This window comes from Callospermophilus lateralis, chromosome 13 (assembly GCF_048772815.1).
Source record: "Callospermophilus lateralis isolate mCalLat2 chromosome 13, mCalLat2.hap1, whole genome shotgun sequence".
Taxonomy (NCBI): domain Eukaryota; kingdom Metazoa; phylum Chordata; class Mammalia; order Rodentia; family Sciuridae; genus Callospermophilus; species Callospermophilus lateralis.
Genome location: NC_135317.1, coordinates 53,173,533 through 53,188,877, shown reverse-complemented (window position 1 = coordinate 53,188,877; position 15,345 = coordinate 53,173,533). Strand labels below are relative to the sequence as shown.

Genomic DNA, 15,345 nt, shown 5'->3' with positions numbered 1-15,345 from the left:
TAGCCTACTGTGGGGACGTTGGGAAGCCCATCTAGGGGAAGTGATGTTTAAATTGGAAACTTGAAGGTAGACTGAGGGAGAGCTCAATGACCAGTGTAGGAACTGGGATTTAGAAAATGTAAATTATTACATTTTCTAAATGCCAAAATGCCAAAATCTAGAGAGAAGAGCAGGGAAGGAGGAAAAGATGTAAAGTTTGCTGTGATATGAAACTCAAAAGAGGCCAACTGATCTCACTGAAAATCAAAGGGAGACAGTAGAGGAAAGGGACCAAGAGGTGGGAGGCAGGGAGGGAAGGAGGAGGTGCTGGGGAGTGATATGGGCCAAATTATATTGTTATATTGTACAGTACATGTAACAGCGATCCCATCGTTATGTACAACTATAATGAAAAAGAAAAAGAAAGACGTGGAAAACCAAAAGAGGACATCTGAGTCTAATAAAGAATCTACTTCCTGTTAGAATCCTAGAGGGGCAGGTCACACTGGCAAACCCTTGCTACCATGTTAGCGAGGGATAGGGGGTAAGTATCACCGTCTTAAGGCTAGTGAGGAAGTCCATAGGAAATTCAGTTAGGCATAGCATTTAGGCTTACACTTTTTAAAATTAATCTGTGTATGGAAATTAGTTTGGCAAAGGGCCAGAGACCACTGAAGGTGTATCAAAGCCCAGCTCAGAGATGCTGTTTCTCTCTCAGAAAAATCTGAGTCCTCGTTGACTGAGTACTTCTCCATCACTTGCTCTTCCTACCCATAATATTGCATCCTTAAGATTTAATTTCTATAATGTCCATTGCATGTCATTTTTTTATTCCCATTGACCAAATTCAACTTCTTGTTTTTCTTTTCAGAACTGTTTCAACAGCCTCTTACTCTACCGACCTTCTAGATCTTCTAGTTTCCCTTTTCTCCACTTCAGTACCATACAGCTGTACTGCCAGAATTATCCCCCTTATCCCCATGAAATACATTTTGTTGCTGCCAAGTGCGTAAACATTAAATCCAAACTCTTCTTCCTGGTTCACCACCTTCACGGTGCTGGCTCTGTGGACACTGCCAGTTTTCTCCACCACACAAACACCTTCCACAAATTTCCAATCTCACACACCAATTCACAAGTGTCCAGATACACTAAACTCCCTCCACCCTCTTAAAATGTCTTTCTCTTCCAGTTTACTTATAAAAAAATTCTATATTGAAGATTCATTCCCAGTCCAGCTTCCTTCAATTCCAAATGCCCCAATCAATTAATCTTCCTTCCTGCATAGGTTCCAATTATCCAACTAATTAAACTTTTTACTTGTGTTTCACCATTTACTAGAATCTATTTCCTATTAGGATTCAATTTGAATTAGTTAATATGAGACAGACTGTCCCACTAGAGTAAGAATTTCTAGGGACTAGGGAGATTTATCATCATCCTTTCTGTGTTACCTAAAGTGATTTGTTTGTCCTTTATGTAAAAGGGATCAACAAATGTTAAATGAATTCACAGGTGGTAGTGAGGTGATTTGATTCCAAAATTGTGAATGTCTCTGAACAAAATCCCAAACCCCATGCTGGCTATAATTTTCTAGGTTCACCAAATACACTGAATATTTTATTAACAGTGTTTTTTTTTTTTTTTTCTGAAGGTGGCTAAATGAAACAAATTTCAAAAGAGATTTTATTGAGAAGTGCTGAATTCTGTGTTGAATGTTGAAATTCATTCTATGAGTATTGTTGAGCTCAAATTATGTATTTATTTTTTATTTTGCTGGGGATGGAACACAGGGCCAGATGCATACTAAGCATACTGTCATTGAACTATACCTCCAGTCCCCAATTTTGCATTTGTCTCTAGGCATGCAGCTATTAATAAAACAGATTATTGTTCTGAAAGCACATAACAGATGTTGTCAAAGAAGTTTGAGATTTCTTCATCAAGAAATGCAGGAGAATATACACTTACTGAACTGGAAAAAGATTGTTCAGCTAACTCAGAGAGGTGGTTACAGTGGAGATGTGACCAATATATAACAGTATATACAAAGATAAAATACAATATTGCTAACTGCAGTTTATTTAGGGCTTGTTTGTTGCTAATATTTTATACATTCCTTATATTTGACTTTAATAAAATCTTGCACCAGGCAGTTTTTATTACTTTTTCTCGGTATTACTTTTTACCTTAGACTGGGAAGCATCAATAGAGGTGTTAAGCAATAATCACTTTCATTGAATTCCAATAGGAGCCTAACATCATATTGAAAATTGGAGATATACAAACTTAATTTGTGGCCTCATGTAGCTTGCAGAAATAGTATTTTATATAGTAATTACATTGCTGCAGGGTAAAAATTAGGAATGTAGTACTAGAAGATGATGCTCATGTAGGAAACACTGACTTTTTTTTTTCAAGGTCAATTTGAAATAGGACATTAAGGACAAATACTATGATTTTTCTGAAATCTGAGCGTCAAGTATGTGAACTTTCAGAAAACAAGTAGCATAGATGAAACCTAAGAGACCTTTGATGGAAAGACATAAATTATGAAGGAAGTGTACATTCAGAAAAATTTAAGAGTGTTTTCCAGATGTCTCTGTGTAAATAATGTAAAGAAAGATTCATGGCTTCAAATTTGACTAGATTTTGTTTGTTTGTTTTTTCAAAATCTTTTCTAAGAATTGCCCTGGTGGAAAATATTCCTGAAGGCCTTAACTATTCAGAAAATGCACCATTTCACTTATCACTTTTCCAAGGCTGGATGAATTTACTCAACATGGCCAAAAAGTCTGTTGACATAGTGTCTTCCCATTGGGATCTCAACCACACTCATCCATCAGCATGTCAGGTAAGCTGCATCCTCTCTCTGTGTGATAATTTTACGTATGTGCATTTTACACTCTTTAGTATTCTTTTCCTCCACTCCTCAAGCTCAACTCATTTGAAATTCCACCTTCGCTCATGAGTTTGTGCATATTATCACATTTATCTATACATGTTGTTGTTAATCATATGTTGCTTGGCTCCTACTAGCACCCCAGGCTTTTAAGGGCATGAGCATATTTCCACTTTGCCTACAATAGGCTCTCCATATAGCATTGTGCCACATGGCTCCAGGGGTGCCATTCACATCAGAGCACCTGTCAACAGCAAGGCCCAGAAATGTGCTTTGCACAACCTGCATGTCTACAAATCTATTTCTGTAACTTATTGCCAAGATATTTATTTGGTCAATTTATGTTATAATTTACCACTAGTTACAAAGCCTACTTTTTTTTTTTTTTTTTTTTTTTTTTTTTTTTTTTTTTTGGTACTGGGGATTGAACTCAGGGGCACTCAACCACTGAGTCACATCCCCAGCCCTATTTTGTATTTTATTTAGAGACAGGGTCTCACTGAGTTGCTTAGCACCTCGCTTTTGCTGGGGCTGGCTTTGAGCTCACGATCCTCCCATCTTAGCCTCCTGAATCACTGGGATTACAAGTGTGCACCAACATGTCCGGCCAGCGCCAACTTTTTATAACAATGAAATCGTACTTGTTTCTTGAGTCTGTCATATTTGGGTGAATAGGAAACAGAAATGTGATTATTGAAGAGAACCATCCTTTGAAAACTGACTGAATGAGTTAAGTGATTTCTGAGTCAAGTACTCTGGATGTGAGAAAATGATTCTGGCTGGTTTTAGTGTATTTTTGTTTATATTGATACAACCATGATAGTTGCATTGAGCTATCCTGTCCAAATCTATGATCACTGCCCTATACTTAAGTGTCCTAGATGGGTCAAGGGTAACATTGGTTTCATGTCTGCAATTAAAAATGTCTTGGCAGTAAGCCTATACTCATTACTTATTGGTGCTTTGAAATCCGTTTTTCATTTTTACTATTTTAAAGTCGAAATTATCAGAAAATAGGTAAAAACAACCAAAGTGCACAAGTTCATACTGAAGAATTGAGTACATTTACTAAAATTGCTAAACGTGCATGCATTATTCCTGTTCCCATGTCCGCTATTTCGCAGCTGTTTCAAGTATTTATTGTTGCATCAAGCATCATCCCAAACAGTGGTTTAAAAAATATCAGTCGTTTTTCACATTCATGATTTGGGGCAGGGCTTGATAGAGAGGTCTCATCACTGATCCACAGAGTGTTTGCTGGAGTGGCTTGCCTGGGGCTAGAGGATCCAAGAAGGATCACACATATCTGGCTTGTCAGCTGGTGTAGCTGGAATGTCTGGGGGGTGGCTAAATCTCTTCTTTGTTCACACATGTCTCATCTTTCTGTAAACTAGCTTGGGCTCTAGATGTGGTGACTGGATCCTAAGAAGACAAAGGCTAAAGCTCTAAGGCCTGCTAAAAGACCTGGTTCTGGCATTCCAGAATGTTGTTCACGATATATTTCATAGGTTGAAGCAAGTCACAAGACCAAGATTGGAGGCATGGCATCCAGATACAGTACTGAGAAGCACTGTAGGCAGCCATCTTTGGAAATAATACTCAGCCACTTAGTGGCCATAGCAATTCATGTTTCTTCCACATGCAAAATACACTCACCTCTTCCCTCAAAAATTAATTTCTAAGTTCCATTACATGAAAGATTCAATGTCTAGGACTACTTTATCTGTATTAGCTGTAGATCTGAATGAATTGCCCGTATGGGCTTCTCTTGATTTGAAAACACGTATACTAAAGACTAGTTATATGTCTCTCCACACAGACTCTAAACATGCGGTGTTAAAGCAGGGATAGGATAATTACAGACACTTTTGTTCAAAAAGGTGGAAAGGGACAGCACATTTTAGTCATTAGTCTATGATAATTCTGAATCCAGCCTGGCATGTGTTACCAGTTTCTCCAACTCTGCAAACAGGAATGTGTCTAGACTGGAATCTAGTTCTTTTCCCTAGGCCTGGTTTGCCAATCTGTTGCCTTCAAAAGCCCCTTGCTCCACCCACCATCTGACCATCTGTGTCTGCGTTCTTATGATTCTGGGGACTAAACCCAGGGCCTTCTGCATGGTAGACAAGAACTGTTCCACTGAGCTGCACCAACCCACTGCCCAGCCTATGTTCTTTTTTTTTTTTTTTTTCCCCACAAGAAATAATCTGCTTTTCTTTTGGACTTATTTCTTAGTATGCTGCCTGCTAGTAGGATTTAAAACCACAGAGACCTCATCTCATTTTAAACCATCTCTGACCTGTTTTAATCCAGGATAGTACAAACCCTTAACAACTTTTAGATGTTCCACTGAATTAGCAAAAAGAACCCATACCACAAATAACTTGCAGACTTGTCTTTCTTTTTCCTAGACTATGAACCTAGGTGCCCCAGGTCTTCACCCTTCAAATTGCTGGGAGCTTTTCTGTAGTGTTTTAGGAGATGGTCAGTCAGGTGTGGCCACAAGAAGAGACAAAAGGAAAGGCTCAGAAAAACAAAATTTAGTATACTCATAGGTACTAGAGACAGAAGGCATGGAATACTATGCAGACTATATAGACACCAGGGTAGTCAGGAGTCATAAGGGGCAGGACCAAGAGAAAAATTTAAACCAGAGACTATATAGGTATATCTTTGGAAAGACAAGACAGGGCAGCACAAATCGTTCCTGATTGACTAGTTTGAATAATTTCTTCAGACTGTAAGCTATAGAAGTGACTCCTGGTACCTGGTTTGGAGATAATTAAGGCAGAGGAATCTTGCCTCCTGGGGTGTATGGCTCTAAGAGAGGAGATCTGGATTTAGACTCATTCATTTACATATCAGAGGCATGCTCCTGACTGGTTCTGAGAGGCATTTGTAACCTCTAAGAATTAACTAGCCCAGCTAGGGGCAGTCTCTCCCCAGCCAGAAAGGTTCTGTGGAGTTGTGAAGACTTCATAATATATTGGGAAAAAAATTTAAATTACATATATATTACAGAGCTCTTTTGTCTAGCTGAGAGGTTTACAATGTACCCACCACCCTGAGGCCACCTCTTTGAGATTTTTTTCGCTGAGTGGAGAGATCTCTATATTTCCTCTAAATTCTGCATGAAAACTTAACAGTTCTGTCTTTAATTCATCTTTTTCATAACACTCTATGTATACTATGAAAGCTTTGATCACCACCCTAAAATTTTCAGCCAGATCCACAGGGTCATTAGTTATATTTTTAAATTCCGTTTTACAGCAGGTGGTAGTGTTGCCAAGCAGCCTGGCCTTCTTGATTTGAATGGCCCTTCTGAAGGCCCCCAAAGCAGTTTATTTACTGTGCTTCTGGCCTTGAGGAATAGGATGAGATTCTTGCTTTCATCACCACCCAGTCCCCACGGCAGTGCCACATGGCTTTATCTCAGTTATTTATTGCAATGTAATAAACAGCTTCAAGATATTTTCCTTATTATTTCCTATGATTCTGTGTGTTGGCTGCACAGTTCTTTGACTCCAGTAGTACCAGCTAGATTCATTCTCATGGTCACACTTGGTTGGGAGAGTGGCTGGGGCTGGGCTGTCTGAGGACTGGATGGTTCTCATTCTCCTCATGTGGAGTCTCATTATTCAGTAATCTAACCCAAGATCCAGGCAGCTGGATTCCATGAGGGTGAAAGCGAAAACTATAAGACCTCTCAATTTCAGAACACTACTTTTGCCACATTCTATTAAATGAAGCAGGTGACAGGCCAACCCAAATATGGGGTGGGGGGCAAAAGACTCCTGGTATAGTGTGCATGTTTACCAGAGGAAGAAAATGTTGACAGTGGACTTTGGGAATTATCTACTATAGCAGATTTAATGGTGTAAGATAGTTTAAGTTGTCTTTCCTTAGCCCTAGAGAAGACCAGCCCTAAGCCACTGAAGGAAACAGGAACTGCAAGCCTTAATTGAGAGCCATGCAGTGACTAGTATAGGCTGCTACATTTTGAGAGCTTGGGGTATCTACAGCTCTGTCCCAACCCATATACACTACTAAAAAGCCATGTGTGCCACCACACACTAGGAAGATTTGAATTTAGGACGTGGTAGCCTAATTATCTCTTTTCTAATATGCTATGCCTCAAGAATGCTGGATTTTTCTTTTCAAATATAAAGTGAACTTTATTACTCCCCTCTTTGCACCTCCACCTCCTGATTACTATTTCTCTCTGACCTTTACCTAAATCCTACTTGGCCACTAGGATTCCAGAAAACAACCTAGACTTGGAGTTGATTGTGTTTGGAGGTCCTAGTACCCTGCAGCATTCCCCAGAGGTGCCCAGTAAATCCATTTGCAGAATTCAAGGGGATTCTATAGGCTGAGGAAGTAGAGGAGTCCTGTGTACATCAGTTACATTGTGAGGTGTGAGGTGTGAGGTGTGAGGTGATTCAAATACCTGGAGCAGAGGCACTCAGATGGCTTCCAGGCAAACTGGAATCCCTACTTGGGTGTCTGTGGACCCTTCTTTAAGAGAGAAATAATCTTCCAAAACAACCTAAGGACTTCTGGCTTTTCTTTGTTTTTTTCTTTCTCTCTCCTTCCCTCCCTCTCTTCTTTCCTTCCTTCCTTCCTTTCTTTATTTTAGTGGTACTGGGGATTGAACCCAGGGCCTCCCATATGCTAAGCAAGTACTCCACCATTAAGCTACATCTCCAGCCTTTTTAAAAATTTTATTTTTAAAAAAAGTTGATAAGTTGCTAAACCTGATCTCAAACTTGCAATCCTTTTGCCCCGGTCCTCCACATAGATGGAATTTACAGGCATGCACCCCTGGGCATGATTTTAATCTGACCTTCCATGCTAGTCCTTCTGGTGTGAGCTAACTCTTTTTCCTCAGAGTTTGGCCCTGGATATAGTGGTAACTTTATTACCTGGAAGAATATAAGAAATGCAAACTCTCAGCACAAAACCCAGCCCCACTTGAATCAATCTGCATTTTGACAGGAGCTTCAGGTGATTTATGGGATCAAATAAGTTTGAAAAGTGATGAACTGTCATTCTGACCTTTTGCTCTATGAGCCCAGCAAACCTTCATAGTTGTTGAGACCATCTGCTAGAAGACAGGTCATTAGGATCTTTCTGTGCCAGGCTTCCTTAAGTTACATAATAGAAGTCACACCACCCTGCCTGTCTTGCCCACATGGCAATGGGAAAATGGACAGCCGAAGTCTGCTTTTATAATGATGCCTGGCACAGGTGCCTGACATACTAGGTGCTCGGTATTTGATAAGTAGTGAGCAAATGGATTGTGTAAAAGGTAAATGCAGCTGCACACTAGTTAAAGTGTTAATAATAGATTTTAGTCAGTAATATACTGACTGCACCAAAGAAGAGGAGTCACCATCAGTTAAACTCACCTTTGGCCCATGCAAAGACGGTTGGGAGCTTTGAAGTAAGAATAGAGAGAAGGAGTAGGGAAGTGAAATGGCCAGGGCTTGAGCAGAGTGAGAGAAGCAGGTGGGAATGGGGCCTTGGTGCATTTGAAACCCCTCTGAGTTTGTTAACTAACTGGTGCTTATGGAAGTCAGGATCCCACCCTCCCCTACAGACTGAAGGGTAGTCGGTTGTTGACTAAAACAATAGTAAGTTATTTTGTCAGCCTTAACCTTTCTTAGTCAGATACTTTAAATGCAGTGAGAGTCATCCTGAGTCATCCTGAGACCTATCCTGAGGATAGGTCTTTGAACTATTGGACACCTTGTTAGTGTTTGTTCATGTCTTTTAACGGAGCAGGGGCTGTGGATGGAATCATCTGACTGAGACCACAGTCAAGGTTGAGACCTAGTTGAGAAGCCTCAGAGGAGCCTGGCTTGTGTTTGGTTAAGGAGAGAATCTTCATCAGTTGCATGATTTGAGAATGAATTAAACTAGATGTTGTTGACATAGAAAGATGCTAACACTTAGAAGCTTAGTCTAAGTCACTCTCTAATAATAGACCTACTGTCAACAAATGGAATATTTCATCTTGCTTCCAATGACCTGGCTATTATTGTTAAACTTGCATGCAAGCCTTCAGGAAGAGACACAGTTTGAACTAATATCTCCTAGTAGAATTGTACTGCTCATGCTAAGAGATGCCTCTTAACTTCCTCTCTTTCCATTAGTAGCACCAGACTCTTTAACAGTTTAAGTCTAGTTGGTTTTCTTTAGGCTCAAGTCCAGTTTCACTTTGCCCTTTGCAAGGGCAAGAGCTACATTTGCAAAAATGAAGGATAGGAGGGTTTGATTTACTTCAAGAATTAAATGGGTTCAAGGGGACTGTGAGGCTGATTATATGAACAGCTCACCCCACACTACCTATTCCTGGCTATGTCCTATGGAAAATGGTGTGAACTAGGGTGGGAACTATGTTTGGGGGTGGGGGGTTCCAGTGTCTGCAAGGGAGGGGATGTTTTCTTCCACTGGTCTGTTGGTGGCCAAGTGATTGCTCTTGTGGAATGTCCTGTATTTACTAGGTCCACACTGGCTGAGGGCCAGGCATGGGCTGTGGTCTTTAAAGAAAGAACAAGAACAAGCATGCAGAATGGAGTGTTGTGGAACCTTTTTTGCCACCCCCCCCCCATTTCCCACAACCCCTAAAGCAGTATGAACAACAGGACACAGAGTAAAAGGTCCGGGAGAACTTATCTAAGTACAAAAATCTCTTAGGCATTTAAAGATTATTTTTAAAGATCCTGGTTCCCTTTCTTCCTCCCTTTTTACAACACAACAATCTGGAATGGACAAAGGAAACAGGTACTTGCTCCCAACATTTCTCTCTGGGTGAGATTCAAGACCCCATATCTTGTTTTCTTCAGGCACCATTTTACTCCCCTTTATCCCCCAGAAGAAGGCACTAGCTGAAAGTCAATGTTTCCATTTTTACCTGATTTTATCTCCCCAATGGAAGAGGAAATTCAACACTCTACTTAACATTTCAAACTTTGAGCAGCCAGTGTTTGTGCCTGTGAGTATGCTTTTATTTTCACCAAGACTTTGTCATTACTGAGATAGACACTGATTGGCTCATTGTGCTCGCGCACGCACACACACACACACACACACACACACACACAATGTATACACACAATGCTAGGAAAGAATGTTCACACCATAATTATTCATGCAAACAATGTAAATTTTAAGATGTTCTGGTATAAATATGCTATCATTCAAAATATACATGATAATAAACATTGGCTCAGATTCTCAGGATATTGAATATATATGCAATATTTTTATTGGGGTAAATAGTTAAACATGGCATTTACTACCAAACCAACAAAGCCTAATAGTTCTAAATGGGTTCATAAGCAGCACACCAATAAACAAATACTATAAACAAAAAGTGGCTCATTTATTTATAGTAATAATCAAAATGCACCAAGAAATGATATAGGTGGTGGCCAAGCTCCACAGGAAATAATTGCAAATGAACATAGTACATGATATCTGTCTTTCCTCTGAACAAGTAGGAATTTTGTAACAGTGAGTGGATGGTCATTATTAATAGGAATGATAAATGCCTGTTTTTGTTTTGTTTGTATGAAAATAGACACCTTGGTTTAAAATCTGTACCTCCAAAGGGTTGCTGTTTTGATTCTCACCCTGAAAAAAACCCTTTTGTCTTTCTTATCTTTCACTGGTTAATATCATTGTGTCTGTTTCCTTCTGTGCTGATGGAAACTGGACAGTGCTCTTATGCTACATTACAACCATGCTAAAGGCTAGTGAGATCTACAGTTCCATGGTAATTATATTTTACAACTTAATTAAAATACATGATCAGGCAAAGCCTTTTTGTTTCTTTTTGTCAGGATGATGAGTTTAGCCAATAAGATATTGAAATTTTAGGACATTTTGATTGCTAATTTATGAGATAAAATGATGGGAATTTATGAAATCAAAACTGTTCAGAAAAAGCCAGGAAATATGAATGACGAAGGCTGTTAGTAGAGCTACCTAATTCATTGGGTAAAAACATCTCTTTCTTTATGAGTTCGCTGTAAGGAACCTAATAAAATAATTAATGAGCTGCAATAATTGAATCTTGCTGAGATGCATTGATGTGAAATCAGTTAGATACTGGCCTCCCAGAGAGCCATGATTGCCAACTGATGATATATCACAATTGTTTGATTTTGAAAATTATGATTTTTTTAAATTGAACAGGACTTGTTTAAGTTAGTGAGTAGCATGTATGAAAGATCAGTGATTAGAAGGTCATTTTGGAAAGTGACAGTCTAGGTTCTCTCTCTCTACACAGTGAAGTGGTTTGCAGATCTTAGGAAGTGTGTAGAATAAGCCAAGAGAGTACCTTAGGTTTATTTTATATACTTCGTAAATGTGTGACCTTGAGCAAGGTGCTAACTCTCTGTACCTCAATTTCATCATCATCAAAAGCAGGGTGATAACAACCTATGTTACTGCTGTATAGATTAAGTTAGTGAATATATATGGAAAGTGTGGAAAATCGTGTCTGACCATTTTATTGCCTGTAGAAGTATTTATGAATACTGTGAATATCGTTACCATTCACATTCTTTTATTGGTGTGCCCACTGCAACTCTAGTGTAAGTCAGTTTAATTCTATTATCCAATAATGAGTTCTTATTATGAGCTCTATTGTGCTAGATACTGGGGTGGTTACCATGTAAAATTAAAAGGTGATTACAATATTGACAATAGTGAGACTCTAGGCAGATAAGAAGGATTATAAAAACTCACATTAGATATAGAACTTTTAATTTCATTTGATTGATTAATTGAAACTCTTTATGCATATGCACACATATGCGCGCGCGCGCACACACGAACTTTGTCTTACTCTCACCCACCTGCTCATCCGCCCTTCATCATTGTGCCCACTGAGAAGCATCTGCTCTATCCTTAGGGATGCAGGGAGCCTCTTCAGTTTTGGTAAAAATCTGAAAGGACTGGCCATCCATTCACCACTCTACAAAGTCCCATTCTCAAGAATTTTATAAGCTCAAGAATATCTTTTTACCTCCCAATTTGTGGCTCTGTCATTATCTAGCGAAGTTGTTATCTTGTAAGACTTTAATGTATTTTATCTTAGAATAGTATCATTTAATAGAAAATAATCTACAGCCCAAGTCTATATCTGCTGAGATTAAAAATAAAAACAACTACAAACATACATATCCCTCTGCAATTGACATTTTCAATCTTGACCCCACGGGAAGTAACATATTATTCTCAAATCTAGAGTCACTTCCCATTTTTATTGATTGTCAGGTGGTTAGGTTTTTGCTCCTCTTTGTTTTTGTTTCACATTGAAGCCCCTTAGGACCGGGCAACGTTCAGCACTCTTACTTGGATGTTGGCAGGATTCTCCCTGCCATCATGATCCATTGCAGCTGCACCCATGTGACTCAGGTCTCCAGGTGCCTTCTTGTAACCCATTCACTCCCTCCTTGAAATATTCATTCTTCCTAACTGGCTGTCAGTGTAGTTTAACCAACAGACAAAGGCTTTGGTTTCATCTAATTTATAAAGCTTTCTTTGTCATATTTATTTTGCAGACATCCTTATGATTTGTCTAATAAAATTTCTAGTCACTCTGTGACCTAATCATGAAATATTTAATAAAAATTTCTAGTCTTAATGATTATTTTTTAAGCCAAGAAAAAAAAATCACAGTATATCCTACTTTTCCTTTTGTCTGGAAAAAGATAAGAATAGTGGGTGGAAATTGGATTCTTTAGATTAAATTTTGTGAGTATATTATGGTGAGTAGGTTATAGTAGGGCAGTTAGGAAAAGCAGAATATTCTTACATAGCATGGAAAACACTTTTATATTGATATAGATCCTGAGTTGGAATACATTTATTTCTATAGTATTATGACAACTACCTACAGTCTGCTTTATCTTCAAGGGAAAATCAAAACATGTATAACAATGAAACATATTTGCAATGCATACTAATGTTCTTCTGTTAACTGACTCAGTTCAGAATGGGTTATTCTTTATATTCAGTGCTCAGAATTTGATTTAATAGCAAAGGCAAACTAGCAGTGTTAGAAGGCATGTAGCATAAAGATTATAGGTACATTGGTCAGTTTCAGGTCACTGTAACAAAATACCTGGAAAAAAAAAAAACTAGCTTATCAAAAGAAAGGTCTTATGTTGGCTCACAGTTTTGGAGGTTCTAGTCCATGATTGAATGGCATGGCTTTGGGCCACTGGTGAGGTATCACATCATGGCAAGCACATGGTGGGACATACTGCTCACCACATGAGCTGGGAAGCAGAAGAGGAAGAGACCAGGGTCTCACACTCCCCTTTGAGGACACACCCCATGGTGGTACCTAGCAGGACCATCACATAAATATGACACAGGCCTCAGAATCCAGGAATACATGGAATGTTCAAATAAAAGCTGCCACCCACCAGGTTTCACTATCTCCCAATAGTGCCACCCTGAGGACCAACCCTTTTGCATATGGACCTTTGGGGGACATTTAACCAAATCATAGATATTAAATGCATTTAACATGGCTAATGGTTTAGTAGTTGTGGTCACACTGAACCAATGTCAAACCTTCTCTGTTCCTCAACTTCATATATAAAATATGTATAATAATGCCTCACTCATATTGCTTTATGAATTTGGTTAGATAATGTTTGAAAACAATAAAAAATAGAGCTCATAGAAGATAGTGATGTTCAGAGGCTCAGTCTGTTTGCCCCACAGTGGAAGCCATTAGTTGAGGGGCAAGGCAGTGTCAGTAAAAGAACATTAGGATGAGCTAGCTGATTGGAAGATGGTGAACCAGCACCCTAAAAGACCACCCTGCTGGAAAGCTGATTTAGGAGTAGTTCATATGGAAGATGGGTGACTGATGAGTGCCTTCTCACAGGTGGATGTTTGTGGCCAAATGCTGCATACCTTATCTTCATAAACCTTAGTCATAAGATGTTTTCCAGTTTGGCAAATTTTAAGACCAAATAATTTTATTAAGTCAGACAATTCTTATCACTGATTAGTTCACCTACATGCAGCTCCTGATATCTTACACAATGGACAGTGTAGAGGAGATAGCTGCCCCAAGGCCCTCTTGCTGCTCTCCAAACTCATGGTCATAAAAGAAAACATACTTCACCTGATTATTGTGAAAGACGAGAGTAAAGTGAAATTAAATATGGGCTTGGGCACAAGATCTGGTTCCAATGCTTGGCTTCAGTTCTATAAGGTCACTATATCTTTATGTTATTATTGGGATGCTTACCTTTGGGCAAAAAGGAAGAGCATAGGATTGGAAGAACACAGGGAAGACTCTGATACTGGTAATGTCATGTCCTGACCAGGTAGTAGTTCTATGGTGATATTCCATTCTGCATAGATGTTATATTAATTGGCATTTTTTTGCTGCAGTAAAAAATATCCACAATATATCAGTGATCGCAAGAATGACAAAAAAATTAATGCTGTTTTCATTTTTGTTTTTCTAGTGCAGGACATTGAATTTAATGGACACTTGACTTTTTGCATATCTTAGAGCAGGAATAACATTCAATTTTCCATCAGGATTTTAACTTCTATAAAAAGAGTTTAAAAAAAAATCTACCCAGAGTACAAATTCAAATTATTCTTCAGGATTTAGGTGAAGGAAGGAGAAAGAAAAATGTTCATATTTTTAGGTAGATTCTCAACCTCCACTGCTGACATGGTAGTTTCCACCATGACGTGTCACTCAGAGTCACTTGGGAAGCTTTAAAAATAAACTGATGCTCTGGTCCACCCCACACGAGCTAGGTTAGAATATTTGGAGAGGAGCCAGGCTTTGATACTTTCAACTAATGCCTAGATGTTTCTGATGGGCATCCAGGATTGAGAAATCACTGTTTGAAACCGTCCCAGTCCAGTAAAATTTATCCAATGAAATTTTTTCTCAGTGTAAAGACCAGGTCAGGTTGGTTGCTTCCTCTCCCCGTTGGTCAACCTAATTTTGCATGTTTCAATTTAATCTTGTTTATTATAGTTGTTCTTTCAGTGATGATGTAAATGGGTAGCAGCTTGTATTTGAGCATTCTATGTATTCCTGGATTTGGGGGACTGTGTCTCATTTATTCCTGTGGCTTTTTATGTCTAGTGCATAGCCAGGAAGAGAAGGAGGAAGCTCAATGATTGTTGATTTGAAATGGTTATGACTCTTGAGCCTTTTCATCTCCAGCCAAGTATGATTTCAGTAGAACTCTGGGTGCATTGTCAGCATGACAATGACCTCACAGAAAGTGTCCCCTTGTTTTAAAACAGCATCTTTTTCTTGCCACAAATCAACACTCAGCAAATGCTTATTTATAAACTGGCATTCTTCTATTTGAAGTGTGGCAACTAAATGATTTCAGATGTGCCTCTTATTGAACAAACATTTATCAAGGTACAAAGCTATCTGCTGTGGATGC

At 38.9% G+C, this 15,345-nt stretch overlaps 1 protein-coding gene across 1 annotated transcript in view; it reads left to right on the top strand.

Moving 5' to 3' along the window:
* Nucleotides 1-15,345, top strand: part of Pld5 (phospholipase D family member 5) — a 389,728-nt gene that overhangs the window by 214,996 nt on the left and 159,387 nt on the right. Inside the window, exon 3 of the mRNA XM_076872901.1 lies at nt 2,665-2,833. Within this exon, the coding sequence (XP_076729016.1) occupies nt 2,665-2,833 (169 nt within the window). The remainder of the gene's footprint in view (nt 1-2,664; nt 2,834-15,345) is intronic.